Source organism: Solanum stenotomum, chromosome 6 (genome assembly GCF_019186545.1).
Source record: "Solanum stenotomum isolate F172 chromosome 6, ASM1918654v1, whole genome shotgun sequence".
Lineage (NCBI taxonomy): Eukaryota > Viridiplantae > Streptophyta > Magnoliopsida > Solanales > Solanaceae > Solanum > Solanum stenotomum.
This window is the reverse complement of record NC_064287.1, coordinates 5,417,078-5,438,543: the sequence shown is the minus strand read 5'-3', so window position 1 is coordinate 5,438,543 and position 21,466 is coordinate 5,417,078. Positions and strand designations below refer to the sequence as shown.

At 33.9% G+C, this 21,466-nt stretch overlaps 1 protein-coding gene and 3 non-coding genes across 4 annotated transcripts; all 4 read left to right on the top strand.

The window, feature by feature from the left end:
- The first annotated feature begins 358 nt into the window (after nucleotides 1–358).
- Nucleotides 359–1,987, top strand: LOC125869112 (peroxidase 3-like). Its single transcript, XM_049549667.1, has 4 exons — nucleotides 359–622; nucleotides 836–1,033; nucleotides 1,122–1,284; nucleotides 1,387–1,987. The coding sequence occupies exons 1-4, from the start codon at nucleotides 419–421 to the stop codon at nucleotides 1,803–1,805; spliced, it is 984 nt and encodes a 327-aa protein (XP_049405624.1). The 5' UTR covers nucleotides 359–418; the 3' UTR covers nucleotides 1,806–1,987.
- Nucleotides 1,988–20,792: 18,805 nt separating this feature from the next.
- Nucleotides 20,793–20,897, top strand: LOC125869501 (small nucleolar RNA Z157/R69/R10). Its single transcript, XR_007446863.1, has one exon. It is a non-coding gene; the product is annotated as a small nucleolar RNA Z157/R69/R10 (small nucleolar RNA).
- Nucleotides 20,898–20,941: 44 nt separating this feature from the next.
- LOC125869502 (small nucleolar RNA R11/Z151) lies at nucleotides 20,942–21,028 on the top strand. Its single transcript, XR_007446864.1, has one exon. It is a non-coding gene; the product is annotated as a small nucleolar RNA R11/Z151 (small nucleolar RNA).
- Nucleotides 21,029–21,051: 23 nt separating this feature from the next.
- LOC125869503 (small nucleolar RNA Z152/R70/R12) lies at nucleotides 21,052–21,170 on the top strand. Its single transcript, XR_007446865.1, has one exon. It is a non-coding gene; the product is annotated as a small nucleolar RNA Z152/R70/R12 (small nucleolar RNA).
- Nucleotides 21,171–21,466: the final 296 nt, after the last annotated feature.

Below are 21,466 nucleotides of genomic sequence, written 5' to 3'. Positions count from 1 at the left end.
TGGGTTGGAGTTGATTATCTGAAAAAATAGAGAACTCTATATTTGAAGAGTACAATAGAGTGTAGGATTGGAGATGCCCTAAAGACTCTATATACTGATTTACCTTCCTCTATAATATGTCTAATCATAACCTTCTTTAAGTAACATGAAGGATACTAGTGGGAGTATTTATGCATAAAAGAGGGAAGATGGCCAAACAAAATATGAATCTTTATTACTGAACTAGTACACCAAGAGACAGACTGTACCTAATTCAATCAAACCAATATAAAATACTTAAATATGCACATGTTAGTTAGCTTTGTCAAAGCCTAGTGCCTATAAATTTCCTCTTGGGAGTTGATGTGTGTACAACACAAACACAAACACAACAAAGAAAAAAAAATAGTTTCTATCTATTTTGAAGATAAGAAACAAAATGGCTACAATTGGGTATTTGTGCCCTCTAATATTGTTGTGTATCTTAGTGTCTAGCCATGCTCAATTACAACAAAACTTCTATGCCAAGAGTTGTCCAAAAGCAGAAAAGATCATTTTAGAGTATGTCCACAAACACATTCCAAATGCTCCATCTCTTGCTGCTGCCTTAATCAGAATGCATTTCCATGATTGCTTTGTCAGGGTACGTCGTATTTATTAATTACTTCCACTATTTTAATGACTTTCTATATTTTATACTAACTCTATTAACACCTAATATCTCACGTAACATGTTTAAGGTTACAAATTTCAAGGACACTTTCACAGTACATCTTTAGTTGAAGATCACAACATTCAGAAATATTGCATAGTTGATGTAAGTTTTTTTTGTTTTTTTTTTTTGTGGTGATTGTAGGGATGTGATGCATCTGTGTTGTTGAATTTCACTTCAAGTACAGGAAACCAAACTGAAAAATTTGGTATCCCAAATCTAACACTTAGAGGTTTCTCATTCATTGATAATGTGAAGAAAATAATTGAAGATGAATGCCCTGGAGTTGTCTCTTGTGCTGATATTGTTGCCTTAGTTGCTAGAGACTCTGTTGTGGTCACAGTAAGCCAATTCAACTTGAACTTTACAATTTATTATATCTGTTATGTATGACCATTTTAATTCATATATTTTTGGGCATGATATATAGGGAGGTCCTTCATGGAGTGTACCAACAGGAAGAAGAGATGGAAGAATCTCTAATGCTTCAGAAACCTTAACAGACATTCCAGCTCCAACTAGTAACTTTTCCACTCTCCAAAATGATTTTGCTAGGAAGGGTCTTGACCTTAAAGACTTGGTCCTATTATCTGGTAAGTCAAAATTATTACGTCCTCTGTTTCATTTTATGTGACAAGTTTGACTCAGTATGGAATTTCAAGTCTTAACAATAATTATCATGGACGATATTTCAGGTGCTCACACTATCGGAATCTCTCATTGCTCATCATTCTCAACGCGTTTGTATAATTTTACTGGAACTTTTGGTACTCAAGATCCATCTCTAGACAGTGAATATGCAGCTAACCTTAAGGCCAATAAATGTAAATCAATCAACGATAACACAACAATAGTTGAAATGGACCCAGGGAGTTTCAGGACATTTGATCTTAGCTATTACAAGCTTTTACTCAAAAGGAGAGGACTCTTCCAATCCGATGCAGCCTTGACAACAAGTACAACAACAAAGTCATACATTGACCAACTTGTCGCGGGATCACTTAAAGAGTTTTATGTTGAATTTGCTCAATCGATGGAGAAAATGGGAAGGATTGAAGTTAAAACAGGTTCCGATGGTGAAATTAGGAAGCATTGTGCGGTTGTGAATGGTTAAGAGGAGTCTTTGGCTCTTTTGGTTCCACGATTTTGAGTTGCTATATGTATCATTCTTTCTTTTGCATTTTGTTTCTTCATCGTGTTCATTTTGTAATTAGTCCTTTTTTTGTTTGTTTGTAATATTCCGTTCTATTTCGTAACTTGATGGTTATTTAAATAAAGGCAGCCCTTTAAATTTATTCAATTTTTTTATTTGGACACTTCAACTCAGGATTGTGCTTATTAGCACTTGAATTAGAGTCAAACTATGTCTACAAGAAAAAAAGTGGAGAAGCTAATAAAATAGCGTCACGAGGCATTGATCCCCAATAAATATAAATTTTTTTTAGCTCTTTTGGACCACAATTAAATAACTTTTAAAAAAGGAAAAACTTAGAGCTTGTTTGGATAAGTAAAGTCATATATAAGTTAAAGAATACTTTTACTTTTTTTACTTGAAAACGCGAAGTGTTTAAAAATATTTTTTAAATTTTTATCTAAGCACTATAAAAATGATTAAATATTATTTTACCTTACAAAATTACTAAAATAAGTCAATTCAAATAGGCTCTGATCGTCCCTTATTATGGAACAAGATATTGAGGTGAAGCTATGAAAAAAAAAATGGTGGGAGTTATCAATGGCGTCACAAGTCTCTTATAATTATGTAGAATATTGTATATTGAGTGTATAATATTGTATAACATATTGTGTTTTGAGCTAAAGATTTCTAATATAAGTTTTGCACTATATATTACAATGTAAGTTAGATAATTAATTTTTTTTGAAATTAATCTTCTATTTCTATACATTATAATCAATAACTTTTAAAAACGAAAAAAAGAAAGAAGAAGAAGCTACAAACCTACTGTTCCTTAATAATAAAGCACCTACCTTATTTACTTCTCTTAGAGCCGGCCCCCAACACTTGCTAGATGAAGTTATAATGTGCATTAGAAATTTTGACCTTTGAGTATTACAAGTTATGAACATTAAAGGCTATTTCATGTGTTTTGGTGAAGCTAAAATTGAATTTCTAGTACAAAAGTAAATACATAGTGTAACACCCTAGAAATTTTTTTCGAACTGAGACTCGAACCATCCCTCGTAGTGAGTAAGTTTTTACCAAGGAATTTAAAATTTCCTAAGCATTATGGTCACTAGATGTAGCACCTTGAGTTCCAAGAAGAACTAAAGAGAGTTCATTCAAGGCATTCCTAAGCTTTTCTTAAGTTTTGGGTCAATTTCAAATGACCATAACTTTTAGCACAAGATGAGTTAGGTGGCCCATAAGCTATTAAATGAAAGTTCTTTGAATTACCTTTTCAACGCCGCCGAGTTTGATAAGTTTAGAGTTTGGATGAGTGAGATATTCCCTTTTGAAGTCAGGCAGTCCAATTAAGGAAAGTTACCCGAAAATAGTAAGGGGTATTTTGGTCTTTTCCTTACCCAATCAGATTTAATTCGTTTTTAGTAATATTTTAGGGTCTAATCTGATTAGGGTAAGCTTATGATCCTAATCTATGCCTAGGGTTTTAGTGGAAAGTTCAAGAAAAGAAAAGAAGAGAAAAGAGGAAGGGATCAAGGAGTTCATCAACGTTTTTGAGTTTGTTTGCGGATTTTCGCCATGGGTTTGATCCCTAAGAGGTATGTAAGCTTCCATAGTGTTGTCTTTGTTCACCCACATGCCAATCATGTTAATTTTAGCGTTAAATTCGTTCTAGAAAGATGAAGGTTTGATGTTCTTGAATTGTGTTCTTGAAATTGGTTTTCGTTTTTAAGTTAAGATAAGATTGATGAGTTCTTGAGGAAATGTTTGATTAGATTCTTGAGTACATGTATTGGGTACTAGGCGAATTGGGGTTAGAAAACGAGGAAGAAAAAGTCAGACAAGGAACAGGTACTAGGTCCGCGTCGCGGACCTGTTCCTTCAGTGTGAAAATTTTCTCTCTGCATCGCAGAGAGGCCGCAGACTCCACTGTTTCAAAAATTATTTTGACCAAACATTTTAATTCATCTCTGTGTCGCAGACTTGCTCCCTAGACAGTGTTTTTCAACCGTTTCTCGTGTTTAACTATCTAAAAACACTCATAAACATCACACAATCTTTCCTATCACAAATCACAACCTTGAATTCATAAATCAAATTCAAGGTAGAATTGAGAGTCAAGTTTTGAGAGTTCTTTCAATCATTTTTTAGAAAGTCCATTTGAGTTTTTTTGAAGAGTCTTCTACAATTTCTATTGACTTGTTTCAAGACTAGAGCAAGTGAGTTGGAGAAAGAGGAGAATGTATTCATGAGTCTACTTTGTCATCATGAGATCTTTCATATCATGAACCATAACTCTTGAACTCATAATTCACAATTCACATTCTAGAGAGAATTAAGAGTAAAGTTCAAGGAAGCTTTTGAGTTCAATTGTGAATCCTTTGAGATCCATCATCGATTTGAGTGAAGTTTTGAGTAAGTAAGTATGAGACTGAGAAGAGTTGTATACATGAGTTCCTTATTGATATTTTGACCCTTGATATTTTAACTTTGTTTTAAGACATAAACTTTGAGTTGAGTAAAGAGTAAGAGTAAATTTCATTTTCTTTAAAATGATATATGGGAACTAACTATTCCCAAGAGTAAATGTTTTTACATTTAAGATGAGAGGAAACTGAGATTTCCAAAAGAGTTTTGGGCAGTTTGAGTACCATCTCTTTTAAGAGAAAGATTTTTGAGTAATTATCTCAAATCAAAGAAATAGTTGTGTTTTTAAACATATGAGCTAAGTATTTTGGGAGTAGTATTGACCACCGATATGGGGATGAGTTTGAGTTCAGATAACTCACATCTTCATAAACCATGTAGCCATCATGGGTAGAAAGGATCATACTTTTTAGATGATTCCTTAGTGCTTTTTAGCATAGACTAGTGGATCCACTTAGTTAAGGCGTCCTATATGACGGCAAAGTATAAGACAGTTTTGGCAGCGTGGGTAAGAAGTTGTATCATCACTTAGGCTCATAGTGGTAGTTGTTGGTTATAGAAACTCCCACAGAGATATATTATATTTTATTATATGTAAATTGATTTGTTTATTCTTCAATACACTAGTTGATTTCTACTGTTTTAAAAGCTTTCCATATATTGCATGTGTATTGTTACTTTATATTGAGTTGAGTATCCAGAGTCGAGTATCATATCTTTCAGTTGAGTATCTAATCTCTAAGTTGAGTATCTTATCCTTTAGTACTTCTGAGTTGAGTAAGTTTGAGTAGTTTTGAGTATCCTTAAGTATTCCTTGAGTTGAGTAAGTTTGAAAAGAGGTAAGTATGTTTTCTTTTTGTCAAGTTCAAGCTTATGTTATGATTTAGAATTCCCCTTACATGCTCGTACATTCTGCGTACTGAGTCATTTGGCCTACATCTTTTCATTATGCAGATACAGGTATTCAGGGTTATCAACAGGAGCTTCGCTGATACCACATGAAGTTCGAGTTAGCTATGGTGAGCCTCCTTGCTTTCGGAGGATTTCATTTACTTTTCAGTTTTGTCAGGATGTCGTGGGTCTTGTCCCGACTTCCATCTTTGTCAATTAGAGGCTTCATAGATAGACAATAGAGTTTCAGAAGTTTGTTCATTTATTTTATTAAATGTTTTAAAGACTTAAGGTGCTTATTTTTGGCGTGTTGAATATATTATATTATTTATAGTTTTCTTTTGAGTCAAAGCTTTGTATTTAAGTTTTCATGAATTTTATTATGTTTTAAGCTTTGTATGCTTAAGTTAGTCTTCTGCTTATAGTCAGCCAGGATGAGGGTTTGCTTCTTGACCAGCAATGGGTCTCGAGTGCCAGCCATATCCAGGGTGTAGGCTTGGGTCGTGACAAATTTGGTATCAGAGCACAGAGTTCAAGTGTCCTAGGGTGTCTATGAAGTTGTGTCAGTATGGTCTTGTTTATGGTTGTGAGGGCCCCACTTCTATAAATGATGGTCTACAGACATTTAAGAAAAGTTTCCCTTTTTTCATACTCTTAATCGTGCAATAGAGCTATGTCATAGAGACTTATTCTAACTCATGTGTTCTCCTATCCCTTCAACTACCTATCATACTAGAGGTGGTTGAAAAGCAGAGTCAGTCTTTATCGATGAGTTGTTATTAGCAAGAGTTTCGAAGAAGTCATGAGACTCCAGAGGGGCTTGAGAGAAGCCCAAGAGTAAGTTAAGTGTTCAGTTTCAAAGGAATGCACGCATAATTACATGAATTGTGCATTTGAGCTAAAAGTGAGTTTGTACTTTTTTTCCCTAAGTCGTGTTTCAGCTGAGATCCTTTGACGAGGTACGTTTAGAGCTTGGGTAAGATTTTCACCCGAAGAGATAGTATGAGTTATGATTCTATAATTAGTAGTATAAGAAAGTGCCAAGAGTTAGGGGAAAGTATGTAGAGGTTTAGTTATCTAAGTAAAGGAGATGGTGTTTTGGAAAACAATGTTGGTATAGCCATGCACCTAGTAAGTTATGAATAAGGAGTTTTCCTTTATGGGTAGACTAAGAAGTGATGAGTTGTGAAGAGCTCAGGATAAGAGGTAGAGTAAGAGTTGCAAGTCAAGATGAATTAGAGTATACCTTAACTAGAAAAGGGTTATGATGATGTGTCAGTGTGTTAGTAATGACTAAGAGTGTAAGTGGTGAATAGAAGAGCAAGAGTATTCATGAGGTGATAGATCTAAGCTAGGCTTATGATTTTGAGGGAGAGCCCATAATATTCAAAGTGTTATAGAACTAATTAGGCAATGATGTATAATGAATAAGTGAATAGTGCTCAAGCTGTGACAGGAAGTGTGATAGTAAATTGTAAGTATGAATACTAAGAGGTAAGGTTTGACTATTTGTCATAAGGTCCTAGTGGACGAGTGTTTCTGAACTTGTATCCAGTAGTTGTAAGTTAGTATAGTAAGCGAGCAATCATATTGATATTCGGGTTTACTCATAATATTAAGCTTGAATTTGAGATGAGTGTCATGATCAAAATAATGACAACATGAGGGTGATGATGTTAGTCTTGAGATTTGATCTAGAAGACTTGACATAGAGTAGGTGAGGAATTGAGGTGATTAGCTACAATAGATATGAGTGGTACAAGTGAGAGACCCTAACGTTTAGATAAAGGCAGTGAAGTGTGGCTAAGTCACAAGAGTAACAAAAGCATTAAGAGGTGTGCCAAGATGTTATGTTACCAAATGAGGTTCCAATTAAGTTATAATTTTTCATGTGTGCCTAGATAGCATAATTGAGTTGTCAATGTGGAATAAGTCCATAGCCTTCAAGTGTCAGCTTTAGACTAAGGGGGAGATGATAAGTTGAGAAATCAAGTCAAGTGTTGAAAATTTCTCAAAGGTTAGTAGGAGTCTATGGATTTGTTAGAGTACTAAGCTTGAATGTGGAGTTGTTAAACATTAAGTGGTTTTTGATAAGAGACCATGGTTGATTAAATGTGGTGGTAAAGAGTAATAGTTTGAGATGAGATTCCCAATAGAGAGGTATAGAATTCAAACTTAAGGATTTGAGTTAATCTTGAATATAGTAAGAGTAAACCATTAGACTCAGACCTTAGTAGGAGTAACCCCATTCTATACCCAGTCCAGCCGTCATTCGAGGACGAATGATCCCAAGGGGGAGATATTGTAACACTACATAATTTTTTTTTGAACTGAGACTCAAACTATCCCTCGTAGTGCGTAAGTTTTTACCAAGGAATTTAATTTTTCCTAAGCATTAAGGTCACTAGATGTAGCACCTTGAGTTCCAAGAAGAACTAAAGAGAGTTCATTCAAGTCATTCCTAAGGTTTTCTTAAGTTTTGGGTCAACTTTAAATGACCATAACTTATAGCACAATATGAGCTAGGTGTCCCATAAGCTATTAAATGAAATTTCTTTGAATTACCTTTTCAATGCCGCTGAGTTTGGTAAGTTTCGAGTTTGGATGAGTGAGATATGCCCTTTTGAAGTCAGGCAGTCCAATTAAGGAAAGTTACCCGAAAATAGCAAAGGGTATTTTGATCTTTCCTTACCCAATCAGATTTAATTCGTTTTTAGTAATATTTTAGGGTCTAATCTGATTAGGGTAAGTTTTATAATCCTAATCTACGCCTCGGGCTTTAGTGGATAGTTCAAGAAGAGAAAAGATGAGAAAAGAGGAGAAAAGAGGAAAGGATCAAGGCGTTCATCGACGTTCTTGAGTTTGTTTGCGGATTTTCGCCATGGGTTTGATCCCTAAGAGGTATGTAAGCTTCCATAGTGTAGTGTTTGTTCATCCACATTCCAATCATGTTAATTTCAGCATTAAATTCGTTCTAGAAAAATGAAGGTTTGATTTTAGAGTTCTTAAGGAAATCGAGTCAATTTTAGAGTTCTGTTTGATTAGATTCTTGAGTACATGTATTAGTATCTGAATCTAAAGAGAAATTGAGAAAAAAAATCGAATTTAGGTGAATTAGGGTTAGAAAATGAGGAAGAAAAAGTCAGTCAAGGAACAAGTACCTGGTCTACGACTTCAGTATGAAAATTTTCTCTCCATGTCGCGGAGAGGTCGCGGACTCCACTGTTTCAAAAATTATTTTGACCAAACATTTTAATTCATCTCCGCGTCACGGACTTGGTCCCTAGACAGTGTTTTTCAACCGTTTCTCATGTATAACTATCTAAAAACACTCCTAAACATCACAAGATCTTTCCTATCACAAATCACAACCTTGAATTCATAAATCAAATTCAAGGTAGAATTGAGAGTCAAGTTTTGAGAGTTCTTTCAATCATTTTTGTGAAAGTCCACTTTAGTCTTTTTGAAGAGTATTCTACAATTTCTAATGACTTGTTTCAAGACTCGAGCAAGTGAGTATGAGAAAGAGGAGAATGTATTCATGAGTCTACTTTGTCATCATGAGATCTTTCATATCATAAACCATAACTCTTGAATTCATAATTCACATTTAAGAGAGAATTAAGAGTAGAGTTCAAGGAAGCCTTTGAGTTCAATTGTGAATCCTTTATGATCCATCATCAATTTGAGTGAAGTTTTGAGTAAGTAAGTATGAGAATGAGAAGAGTCGTATACATGAGTTCCTTATTGATATTTTGACCCTTGAGTCGAGTCGTTCATGCCCATAACTTCCGCATGAAATCTATCAGTTGAGTACCTTTGAGAGGAGTAGTATCTTCAAGTTCTAAGACTTGAGTATTAAGTTCCTAATCCCCTTTGAGATTATATTTCTAATGATGGGACTATTACATGTTACCCATGAAGTCATTGAGTTGAGTTGTTCATGCCCATAATTCTGCATGAACAATATAAGTCGAACAATCTTGAGCTGAGAAGTATCTTTGAGTCCTTGAGTTAAGTTGTTCATGCTCATAATTTTGTATGAACCCTCTAAGTTGAGCATTCTTGACATGAGTAGTAACATTGAAGTTCTTGAGTTTGAAGTATTGAATTTTATCTATGGTTATTGAAAACCTTGCATTGAGTCGTTCACGTCCATAATTCGGCATGAACCATATTTTAAGAACTTTTTTACAAACGTTTTACTTTGTTTTAAGACTTAAGCTTTGAGTTGAGTAAAGAGTAAGAGTAAAGTTCATTTTTTTTAAAATGATATATAGGAACTAAGTATTCTTAAGAGTAAATATTTTCACATTTAAGATAAGAGGAAACTGAGAAATATTTTCACATTTAAGATAAGAGGAAACTGAGATTTCCAAAAGAGTTTTGGGCATTTTGAATACCATCTCTTTTAAGAGAAAGATTTTTGAGTAATTATCTTAAATCAAAGAAAAAGTTGTGTTTTTAAACATCTGAGCTAAGTATTTTGGGAGTAGTATTGAGCACCGATATGGGTACGAGTTTGAGTTCAGATAACTCACATTTCCATAAACCATGTAGCCATCATGGGTAGAAAGGATCATACTTTTTAGATGATTCCTTAGTGCTTTTTAGAATAGACTAGTGGAGCCACTTAGTTAAGGTGTCCTGTATGACAGCAAAGTGTAGGATAATTCTGGTAGCGTGGGTAAGACGTTATATTATCACTTAGGCTCATAGTGGTGGTTGTCGGTTAGAGAAACTCCCACAGAGTTATATTATATTTTATTACATATAAATTGAGTTGTTATTGTATTTTTCAATACACTGAGTTGATTTCTACTATTTTAAAAGTTTTCCATATATTGCATGTGTAATGTTGCTTTATATTGAGTTGAGTATCCAGAGTCGAGTATCATATCTTTCAATTGAGTATCTTATCCTTGAGTACTTCTGAGTTGAATAAGTTTGAGTAGTTTTGAGTATCCTTGAGTATTCCTTGAGTTGAGTAAGTTTGACAAGAGGTAAGTATGTTTCCTTTTTATTAAGTTCAAGCTTATGTTGTGCTTTAGAATTTCCCTTACATACTCGTACATTCTACGTACTGGGTCATTTGGCCTGCATCTTTTCATGATGCAGATACAGGTATTCAGGGTTATCAACAGGAGCTTCGTTGATACCACATGGAGTTCGAGTTAGCTATGGTGAGCCTCCTTGCTTCCGGAGGATTTCATTTACTTATTAGTTTTGGCATGATGTCTTGGGTCTTGTCCCGACTTTCATCTTTGTCAATTAGAGGCTTCATAGATAGACAATAGAGTTTCAGAAGTTTGTTCATTTATTTTATTAAATGTTTTAAAGACTTAAGTTGCCTAATTATTGCGAGTTGAATATATTATATTATTTAGAGTTTTCTTTTGAGCTAAAGCTTTGTATTTAAGTTTTCATGAATTTTATTATGTTTTAAGCTTTGTAAGCTTAAGTTAGTCTTCCGTTTGTAGTCAGCTAGGATGAGGGTTCGCTTGGAGACTAGCAATGGTTCTCGAGTTCTGGCCACGTCCAGGGTGTAGGCTCGGGTCGTGACACATAGTTGTTGCTATGAATTTCTAGTACAAAACTAAATGCATGCATACGTTAAAAATTCCAAAATTTGATGGTCGATCGATCACTTTCGAAAGTAAAGCTTAACTTTAGAAGATTTAAATGAAATCTAATTTCCTCTAACTACATTTAGATTTGTGTTGATATTATTATTTTAGGATTATGCAGAAACTTTAAATTCTACTCAAAGTGGTTTAATCACTTCTCTTTGTCTCCATTCTTGTAGAGAAGAGAAGGAAAAATTAGAGAGGCTAAGGCCTCATTTGGTTGCACTTAATGGAGGTTTGAATCTGGATGGTTTAGATATTATATCATTAAGTGTGTTTGTTTTTTCTACTTAAAGAACTTTTGATGGGTCTGAATTGAAAAAATGGTTATGAAATTTAAATAAATACAAGACAGCAAGTAACGAAAATTGGGGGTGGGGACTTTTATTTCTCTTGAAATTGATATCCAAAATGAATTAAATTAACTCCCTATTTATAGAAGAACAAAATATTTAGGGGTGAAAAAATTATTTGGCTGCTTATTTGTGAATAATCTCTTTCAATTCTTCGAGAGGTTTAACTTGAACTGAGCGGTAATTTTTCTTTTAGTCATATGTAGAACTTTTTATGGTGGATGGATGACGACCATTTTGAGGGAACTATAGTCGTTAGATTTTTGATATTTTTTGTAACTTTTAATTTTAGAGTAACTTTTATTTATTGTCTTTAAGAGTCACTTTTTATTTTATTTTTATTTTTAAGGGTACTAAAGGAGAGGAAGAAAAATCTTTTGACTTGTTTAATTTGATACCAACATATTTAGGTTTAAGCTTAAGTAGTATTATTCTGTGAGTGTTTTATAGTGTCAAAAAAAATAGCAAATTTGTTTATAGTTGGGCCAATGATAGTTACTTTGTTTTTAGCTTATTCCTGTATTGTAGTTCGTAATGACCTTATCTATATTACAAGTAGAATGATTCATCTTCATTGAAACTTCTAACATGTGAGAACATGATTCTTGCATATATTTCATATTTGTATCTTAACCTAAAATTTGATCTAAATGTCATTAAAACGAAATAAAAAGTGTTGCTTTGTATAAAAGATCATGATAATAGGTTTTCTTCAATGTGTCTTGTAAATTTTACTCTCTTTTTTAGATATTATTATCATTAGTTACCCCTTTGAGCTTGTAGTCTTTCATTTGGTAGTTGAATTTGCCTTGATCCTTTTATTGAATTTCTAAAATCTACATCATGCTTCCTTGAGCATTGTATCTTAGATTGTTCTATAACTGTTAAATCTGAAAAAGGGGATCAAGTACAAATGGTGACTAATGACAGTTGTAAAGTGTTGACAAATATTCTCTTTGAAAAAATGTGACATGAAAAAAAGAGAGACTAAAACGTTCTAAATGATGAAAATTACTTGTGAAAATAATTGATGAATATAAAACTGGAAATAGAATTAAAAAATATTGAGTGATAAAGTCTAAAAATAAAAAGTGTTCGGGAAATTATAAATTTTTTAAAACAATTCTAATTTTTATCAGATATTTTGAAAATTTAATACAATATATCACTTCTGACAAAAAATATTACATCAATACCTTCTTCTTTTTTTAATCAAAGACCCATTGGGTCAAATTTCATATCAAAATCAGTCGTACATTGTGGCTATTTCTAAGCTCACTTCTCACCAAACAAAAGCATTCTAAACAACAAATTAGACAAGTGAAAAGCCACTATAACAGTGACTTGAGAAATAGGAAAAGAGAAATGGAGGATCCTCCCGGACTGTCGACCTCCACCTCGCACGCTAGCATCGATCTAAAAATGATGGATCCTCTCAGCACCTATCACATGCTTTTAGTACCTCAACCTCGCTCGCCAACTTCCATTATTCTTTTGCTGACAAGGTATGTTTCCTGAACCATTCTGAGTTGTCGTTGGCATGATTTTGTGATTTGTACTGCTCTTTCTTGATTTGTAGTTCTGAGAACTAATTCTCATTTAGAATCGTCTTGCATCTACTCCGCGTTAGTTTAATCAACTAATCCTTACCCAAATATAAGTTCAAGTGGATTGAATCCAATCAAGGGATTAATACCACCACTCGTTCTTAAATCAGGGCAAAGTTAGTCAATTTCGCTGTCTATTGTATGGCTTATGCTAGATACCGTCTTTAGTAATGTCTCTATGAAGTGTTATCAAGTGTTATACTTTATCATAGTTAAAATTAACAAATCAGATACCAGCATTGCTTTACCTTCTTAGTCCTGGTTTTATGCCGCATGATACACATCAAAGCTCTCACCAGGTGCATGGCATATTGACCAATCTAAGTTACTTCAGACTATAGAAAATTTGTATAATATTAGTTTGACTTGTGTTAAGATGCACCACTTGACCTATATGTTAAACTAGAGACCTAGCAATCTGATGCATTCATTTGTATGATTCTCATGTTTTGCATGTTCTACTTATCCATATTGATAATGTTCTTTGTTGTTTTTGTGATCTCCTGGTAAGTTGTGAATTCATAGTTACATGCAAAAACAAAAACCAGGTTAGCAAAATAATCAGCAAGAGTATTACCCTCCCTTAAAGAGTGTCGTACGCTTACTGCTAGCAATTCTTTCACCCTTTTAATAGAACTGATTTCCAAGGTCACACTCCATGGTGTATCCCTTATACCATTGCCAATGAGTCAGTTTCTATTATAATGTGATTATAATCCTTCTCCCAACAGTATTGCAAAGCCTCTCTAATAGCCAGAGCTTCAACAGTTAAACTGGTGCATCTCGTATCTTCATTCCTTTTGCACAAACCAGATCACCATTATTGTCTCTAATACAAAAGGTTGCAGCACTAGGCCTTAGATTGGCCTTTGATGCTCCATCAGTATTAACCTTCCACCAACCCTCATCAGGAGGGTACCACCTTACACACTTGGTTTTGAAACAAGGTCTGAAACCATCCAACACCGCCACTATCAGAGGCCAAGTACTAGGTACATCCCTATAACCAAATGTACACATCATAAACTTTTGCACCATGTTAGAAACATCCCAGATAACTTTGCTGACATAATATGTACCACCATGAATCACAATAGTCCTCCTTTTCCATAACAACCATAATATTATATTATGAATTGCTTGAAACACTGCTTTCAGCCTACTAGTACTAGTAGTCTCCCACCACAACTTCATAGTTTGTTTAATTTGAATCAAGGGGTCAATGATCCCAGCTGTAGAAGTATAGTGCCTCCAGACTATCTTGGCAACCTCTCATTTTATTTTAAAAATAAATGCTCCAAAGTTTCTCTTCTAGGCTTATTGCAACATGCACATAATTGAGAGATATTTGGGTTCCAGTTAGCCATTACAGTAGATACAAGGACTCTATTTGACCATACTCTCCACCTAAAAAAAACCTTGAAGGGAAGATCATTCACCCAGATATTCTTAAAAACTTCATTTACTACTTCTTTCTTCTTTAAAAGATCCCAAGCACTCTTCACACTAAATTGTCCAAAGCTTGCTTTTGTCCACCAAGGCTTATCCTCTTGGTTAGCCAGTATGGAATGACCCATGTATAATCTTACTTGGTTGATTACTGCTTCTGGTAGATGAGGTTGCATGTTTACATAGTCCCAACCAGATTCTTTCAAAAAACACTCAACATCTATCATAGGACCATGCTGAAGGTATAATGGACCTAACCTGATCCAATTGTCATACCAAACTGAAGAAGAGCCCCCGTTAGGCTCCCACCATAAATATTATTCAATACAGTCTATATTAGCCAGCATGTGCTTCCACACCTGATTACCTCCTCTCCATTGGACAAGTGTAGGAATTTGCTTCTTACATTATTTGTTCCATATAAAGCTTGACCATAGAGACTTTTGAGTCTTGAATCTTCACCAGAGTTTTGCATACATAGCTTTTGAGACATCAAACATTGACCTAAACCCTAAACCACCTTCTTGTTTGGATAAACATACTTTCTCCCAAGCAACCCAATGTTTACTCCTTCCTATTACTTTATTACTCCAAAAGAATTTAGCAAAAACTCTATGGAGTTCTTTTAACAAACAGTTAAGAGGAACAATTGCAGAAAGCACATGAATGGGAACACTTTGTAATACACTAGTAATCAATACCACTTTACCTCCATATGATAGCATATTCCATTTCCGTGCTTGCAATTTTGACTTCACTCTCTGAAGAAGTTCATCATAGTGCTGTTTTCTTTTCCTTGAGTGAGTGATAGGGCCACCTAGGTATTTAAAAGGGAACTGACCCCTTTTTATACATGTACAATCTTCCACTAGTTGTTTATCTTCTGCTGCAAACTTCTGATGTAGATAGACAAAACTTTTATCCTTATTCACTTTTTGGCCAGATTGAGTCTCATAATCTTGTAACAATGACACAATTTTATTCAAAGAAAAAGCATTAGCTGATGCAAATATAATAGTGTCATCTGCATAAGCAAGATGATTTATCTTAGTACTCCATTTTGGTAAACCATAACCCACATATTGATAGAGGGTCCTCCTGTTTTACTCCTCTGGTAGAGTGAAAGAAATCATTTGGTTGACTATTGATTAGAACTAAATACCAATTATTAGCAAGCAATCTCCAAAGCATGTCAACAAAATGCTCTGAAAAGCCCATCTTCCTCAACACTTTCATAAGGAAGAACCATGAAACTCTATCATAAGCCTTGGACATATCCAATTTAATGACAACATTAGAAGGTTTACCTCTTGTGTCAATAAGACATTTTCTATGATACTTCTCCCTTTAACAAAACCAGACTGATTGTGAGAAATCAATTTAGGTAACAAATCTTCCAACCTATTATGTACCACCTTGGAAATGATTTTGTTGATAAAATTGCTCAAGCTAATTGGTCTTAAGTCCGAAAAGAATTGAATAATCTCTTTCTTGGGCAATAAGACCAAGTTAGTATGAGTAATTGACTTAGGGAGAGTATTACCATTGAAAAAAATCTATAACCATCCTTAGGATATCATTGCTTACAATTTCCAACATGTTTGGTAAAATCTACCAGTTAAACCATCTGGACCACTTGCACTATCTCCATTTCGATTGAAAACAACCTGTTGGACCTCCTCCAGAGAAGGATGTTTGCAAAGATCAACATTTTTTGCCTTATTTATAAGAGAAGGGATGTTTCTCAATAGTGAGAAATCAGTGGCATCCCTTTCTCGTAAGAATTGATTTTGGTAAAATTTCACAGCCTTCTCCTTTATATCTCCTGCCTCATCTAACCGTGCATCCTGAGCATTTTGGATCCTCTGTATTTGAAGCTTTCTTCTCCTACCCTTCACAAGACTATGAAATAACCTAGTATTTTTATCACCACTTTCAAACCAGTCATACCTAGCCTTTTGTTGCCAAAAAATATTTTCATAGTGCAAGTATCTTTTATATTCAGCATGTGCTCTCTGTAATACTTCTCTATGTTTAGTATTTGGGGATTCTTCAAATAACTTCTCCTTAATCTAAACAATGTCCTCTCTGATAGTGATCTGCTTGAAAATATCTCCATAAGTGTCTCCCCTCCATTTTGTTAATGCAGTCTTAACTCTTCTTATGTTATCTTTAAAATCAAGCCAACAGTTTTGGGAACAATTAATAGACCAATTTTGTTTAACAACATCCAAAAATTGTGGATTGTCAACCCAGAATTTGAGGAATCTAAAAGGTTTCCTGTAATTTATCACTCTTGTCTTGCATGGTAGCAACATAGGGGCATGATTTGATCCTATCCTTGCCAAATTCTCTACCTCCATATAACTAAACCATTCTTGCATCTACTGGTTTATTAGAATTTTGTCCAATCTTTCAAAGATGCAATCATGTTCAGCCTTTCTATTCCACCATGTGAAAGGGCTTCCTTTGAATTGAACTGCTGTAAGTTCACAATTTGCAATGCAATTATCCAGGTCTTCATGCTCTGCCTCAATCACTGGCAGACCTCCATTTTTTTCTTCAGCATTCAACACCACATTGAAATCACCCCCACTAGCCAGGGACTAGTTATTGTAGTTGTTACCTGAAATATGTCTTCCCATAATACCAACCTATCTGCAGCAGTACACTTGTCATAAACCAAAGTTACAAAAAAAACATTGTGAGGTTATTTTATTATGAAGCTTAATGGTAAGTTTTTTATCTGAGTTTTTCACAATTGTAGGATCAAATCTATCATTTGCAAAGAACCAAATTTTATCATTAGAGTTAGAAGTAGCAAATGGCATCCTCAATCTTCTCTTATATCTATTGATGTGCCTATCATTCTGAAAAGGTTCCAAAAGTCTCACAAATGAGAACTTATGGTATTTATGTAACATTTGTACTCTTTGAAAAACCTGTTGGGATCTGACTGATCTAATATTCCAAATAAGAGCATTCATTGTTTATTAGATTTTGAGTTGACCCTCTTAGGATGAACCCTGATAGGTAAAATATGCTCACCATTTCCTTGTTTCTTCCCTTTTCTAGCACTTTTTAAGATTTTTGGTAAAATACCAGCTTCAAGTTGAACCTCCCACAAATCCCCATTATTGTCCTCTCCATTAAACCTTTTGCTAGTAGAGTAGCATTTGCATCACTGTTACCACTATGATTTACATCTATATTGTGAGAAACAATATTATGTAAAACTCTATTAGGAGATTCCACATGTACTACTTGGTTTTCATCCAGAAGGACTACCTCTAGAGACTCCACTATTGCTTGTGTATGAGACTCAACCACCTCCACACCCCCTTCTTGTACCTCTCCTATAAAATCACACCTTTTGGAATATGATTGCTAACTACTGATTTTTATTGCAGGGCTCACCATGGTAATTGGTAGTGCATCAATCTCTTGAAGTGGGAGAGAAATGAGTGCATTTGAATTGTCTCCAATTTCTGCATCAGATTTACTTGCGGTGCACAGGGCTGTAGAAGTAGCAATACTAGTTTCAACACAGGTAGCAACACACTTTGTATTTATAACCTCATGTCTTACCACCTCTCCTTCATTTTCCTTTTCATCCTTGTCAACCATAATGGTGACAATCTTCTTCTGCTCACTTATTGGAATAACATTCTCTCTTTGAATATGAGTTTCTTATCTACCAAAAGTTCGTAACACCCAGCCCTTACTAGTCTCCACGTTCTCACTCTGCATTTTAGTTGGCTCACTTTGAAGGGATAGTATTTTTGCTTTCCCCTTTTGAAATTTATGCACATGTTGATGTATCCTTGATTTTTGACAAACTTTAGTCTCCTCTTCTGCCTTATATGTTTCTGGAGCATAATAATCCTCCTTTCTTGAATTATGATGTCTGCACTTCTGGGTACTATGCCTTTGCATTTTTTACATACATCACAATAAAAAGGAACATAATCATATCTGATATGTATCTCCTCCATCCTTACTTCCTAATAACATCATTTTCTATATCCATAGTAATTGATTTGGTGAAGTCTCCTTTTAAGTCCACCAAAACTTTTACCCTATCACAATTTGGTCTAGTTTTATTAATCGTGGCTAAGTTAAGTTGCATTGGTTTACCTACTGTTGATTCTAAAGAAAACAAACATTATTTAACAAAGTAGGTAGGTAAAAGGTTGGGAAAGAATATCCATGCTAGAGCTTTGGTTGTTTCTTCATTAACTTTGAACCTTGAGTCATACATGAGAGTGCACATAAGATACGAGCATCCATCTTTGCAAGTGATGTAGAAAGCTCCTTTAGATATAAGATTAATGTAATCTACTTGTTTAGATAGTCTTATTAGGATATGTTTATTTCAAAATAACCAATTTGACTATCACCCTTAAGATTACATTGTTGAGGAATAAGTTTTCTCAATTTCTCCATATATGTGATATCATAAGTAAATGTGCCAATCATTGCACATTGTAGGTTTTCTATCCTATTCATGATATCTACTTCTTTCTCGGTCCATTTAACATGTGGAACACCTTCCACCATGAAAGCCTCTTTGAACTGAATAGATTTGGATGTTGGTGCTATCGAACCTCGATAAGATTTGTCATTATGCAAACTAGGTCGAACAACTTTGTCAATAGGCCCATTAATATAGGAGTTTTTAGTATTTGCGCTTGAACCTACCGGCAATGCAAGAAATCAGCAACAGAGAAGAGCTGACTAGCCACCGTGGATGGTTGGCCGGCGGCCGCAATGTTCATGACAGGTTAGGGTTGTAGGGGAGAGAAGAGAGCATTTTTGGAAAATGGTATTCTAATATTACATCAATACACACTTTTGTAATTGAAATTTTTTCTATGGAAGAATCTACACATATTTTTATTTAATTCGACCAAAGTTTTGCATTGTAAGGGTCAAAATTTATAAATTAATGAACATTTTTTGAGATTCTAAATTTAAATAATCTAGTTATTTTTATAACATTATAAAACAAATATTTAGAAATTTTGTGCATCTTTTTTTGTCTATGACAAACAAATATGATTTAAATATCAAATATTATAATGAGTGTATACAAATCCTACTAATTTAAGATTTTACTAACATGAATTTCCTTGTATTTTAAAACTATCACTCATGCCAGATTTTGATTTCAGATATTTATATCTCGGATACATGGGTGAAAATTAGTTGTAATTTATTTTAGATACACGATATTTATGTGGATTTGCATGTATCTTTGGATACAATGACTCTCTCATTCGCCTCTCACCTATCTCACTCGCTTTTTTTGCTCTCTCCACTCTTACTTTTTTCTCACCTCTCTCGTTACGTATCAATATTTTCAAAATGTCTATGGTATCTCAAATACATGTATCTAGTATGATTTGCATGTGTATATGATATATTGACTCTCTTGCTCGCCTCCCTCCTATCTAAAATTGGCTCTCTCCCTCTTCCTCTCGCCTTTCTCCCTATATATTTGTACTTCAGACTGTATATGATAGCAAAAGTACATCTATCTAAATATACCTTACTTGAAATTTGGTATGATAGTAATAATCAGTGAGAACAAACTATAGAGAGAACTAGGGTTTTTCACTGTTATGGTTAAAAAACCAAATCGAATTGCAATCTAAATCAAACCAATTAAAAGAATGATATTTGATTTGGTTTGGTTAGGTTTGATTTTAAATTTTGAAAACCTATACTATTTGGCTTGGTTTTGATTTTAATAAAAAAGAACTGCAAAAATAACCAAATCGAATCGAGAAATATATATATATATATTATAATTATTTATATATTATTCTTAAATAAAATATAAAATATTTTGTTAAATTTTAATTAACTTAAATCATTAACCTTACCATTTTTTCAAGTCCAACCGTTAAATTTTAGCCCAATTATTACAACCCTAAGTTCAAGTCCATCAAAATTCATTGTTTTAGTCTTTATCTACCCTACCTCACATAAAATAGCATTTTCTCTTAATTGTATCACTTTGTTTGTGTAATAATAACTTTAGTATTGCTTAATTGAATCTACAATAGCTTTCTTGTGGATTATTCATAAACTATATGTTTGTGTCTATCGAGATATGCATGTTCTCAAAAAATTTATTACTTTCAAATAGAAAAAAAAAATCAAAACCAAACTGACAATAACCAAACGGATGGGTTTTTTTTTTGTTTGGTTTAGTTTGATTTTGAAAATTTAAAAACTGTTTAAATTAATTTGATTTTGATTTTGATTTTAATCAATAACCAATCTAAATCGAACCATGAACAGCCCCTAGAGAGAACTAAATGTGATTAGGTAGTTTCTCCATTATTTTACAACTTTAGAATGTGCAGAAATAATAGTAGTTAATGGGCCTGATTGAGTCCAAAACCTTGAAAACTATTTGATCCAAAAAGAAGCTCAAATTTTGTGCAGGCCCATCAAGAAACCTTGTTGTAACGCCCCACTATAACCCTAGAAGCTGGCACCATCAAATTCTATATATTCTTCCTCTCAGCATCTTCCTTCAGCATCTTCGCTTATTGCTCTACCTTAAGTTCTTTTCTTTCTTTCACTTTTTAATTTTGTGCGGTGATGAAGCAATTTGTGGACTAGAGTTTCTGATCATTTAGGGGTTTTAAATTCCTAAATGTTTGAAGACAAACCCTTGGCTGTCTGAGCATACTATTCTTTATAAATTTCTTGTTTATCTTTTCAATTGTGGTGTTTTTGGGTTTATGATGATAACTATAATTATCTTAGCGGATTTCAGTGAGATTTTACTATCAATGATCTCATTGTTACACACACTGAAGCCCAAATTAGTTTTTTTTTTTTTTCTAATGCTGTGATGAGGTAAAACACCATATGGTGTATTAAGGGCAGTGGAATTAGAGGGTTATTTTATAGCTTTCTCCGTGAGCCTATTTTATTAAACGACTTCTCCTTCCACTGAGCATTATGTCTGTTATCTAATTGTATTAGAGTCTTGAGTAATTTAAATTTATGTTACATAGGAATATTTTTATATTTGGATCTTGAATACGAGATTTCTGATTATTGTGTGATGGATGGATATGATTTTTGCAGAAAAAAGGCAATAAATTAGAGTCTCTGGTACGCTTTGTCAATAGTGTATACAGCGCTGTACGTTGCCAAGAATGAAATGGGGTGGAGATTCTAGCACTAACACTATTCAAGTGTCTGTGTATTCAGATGCCTCTACATTATTTAGATGATAAAATCTAATCAATATT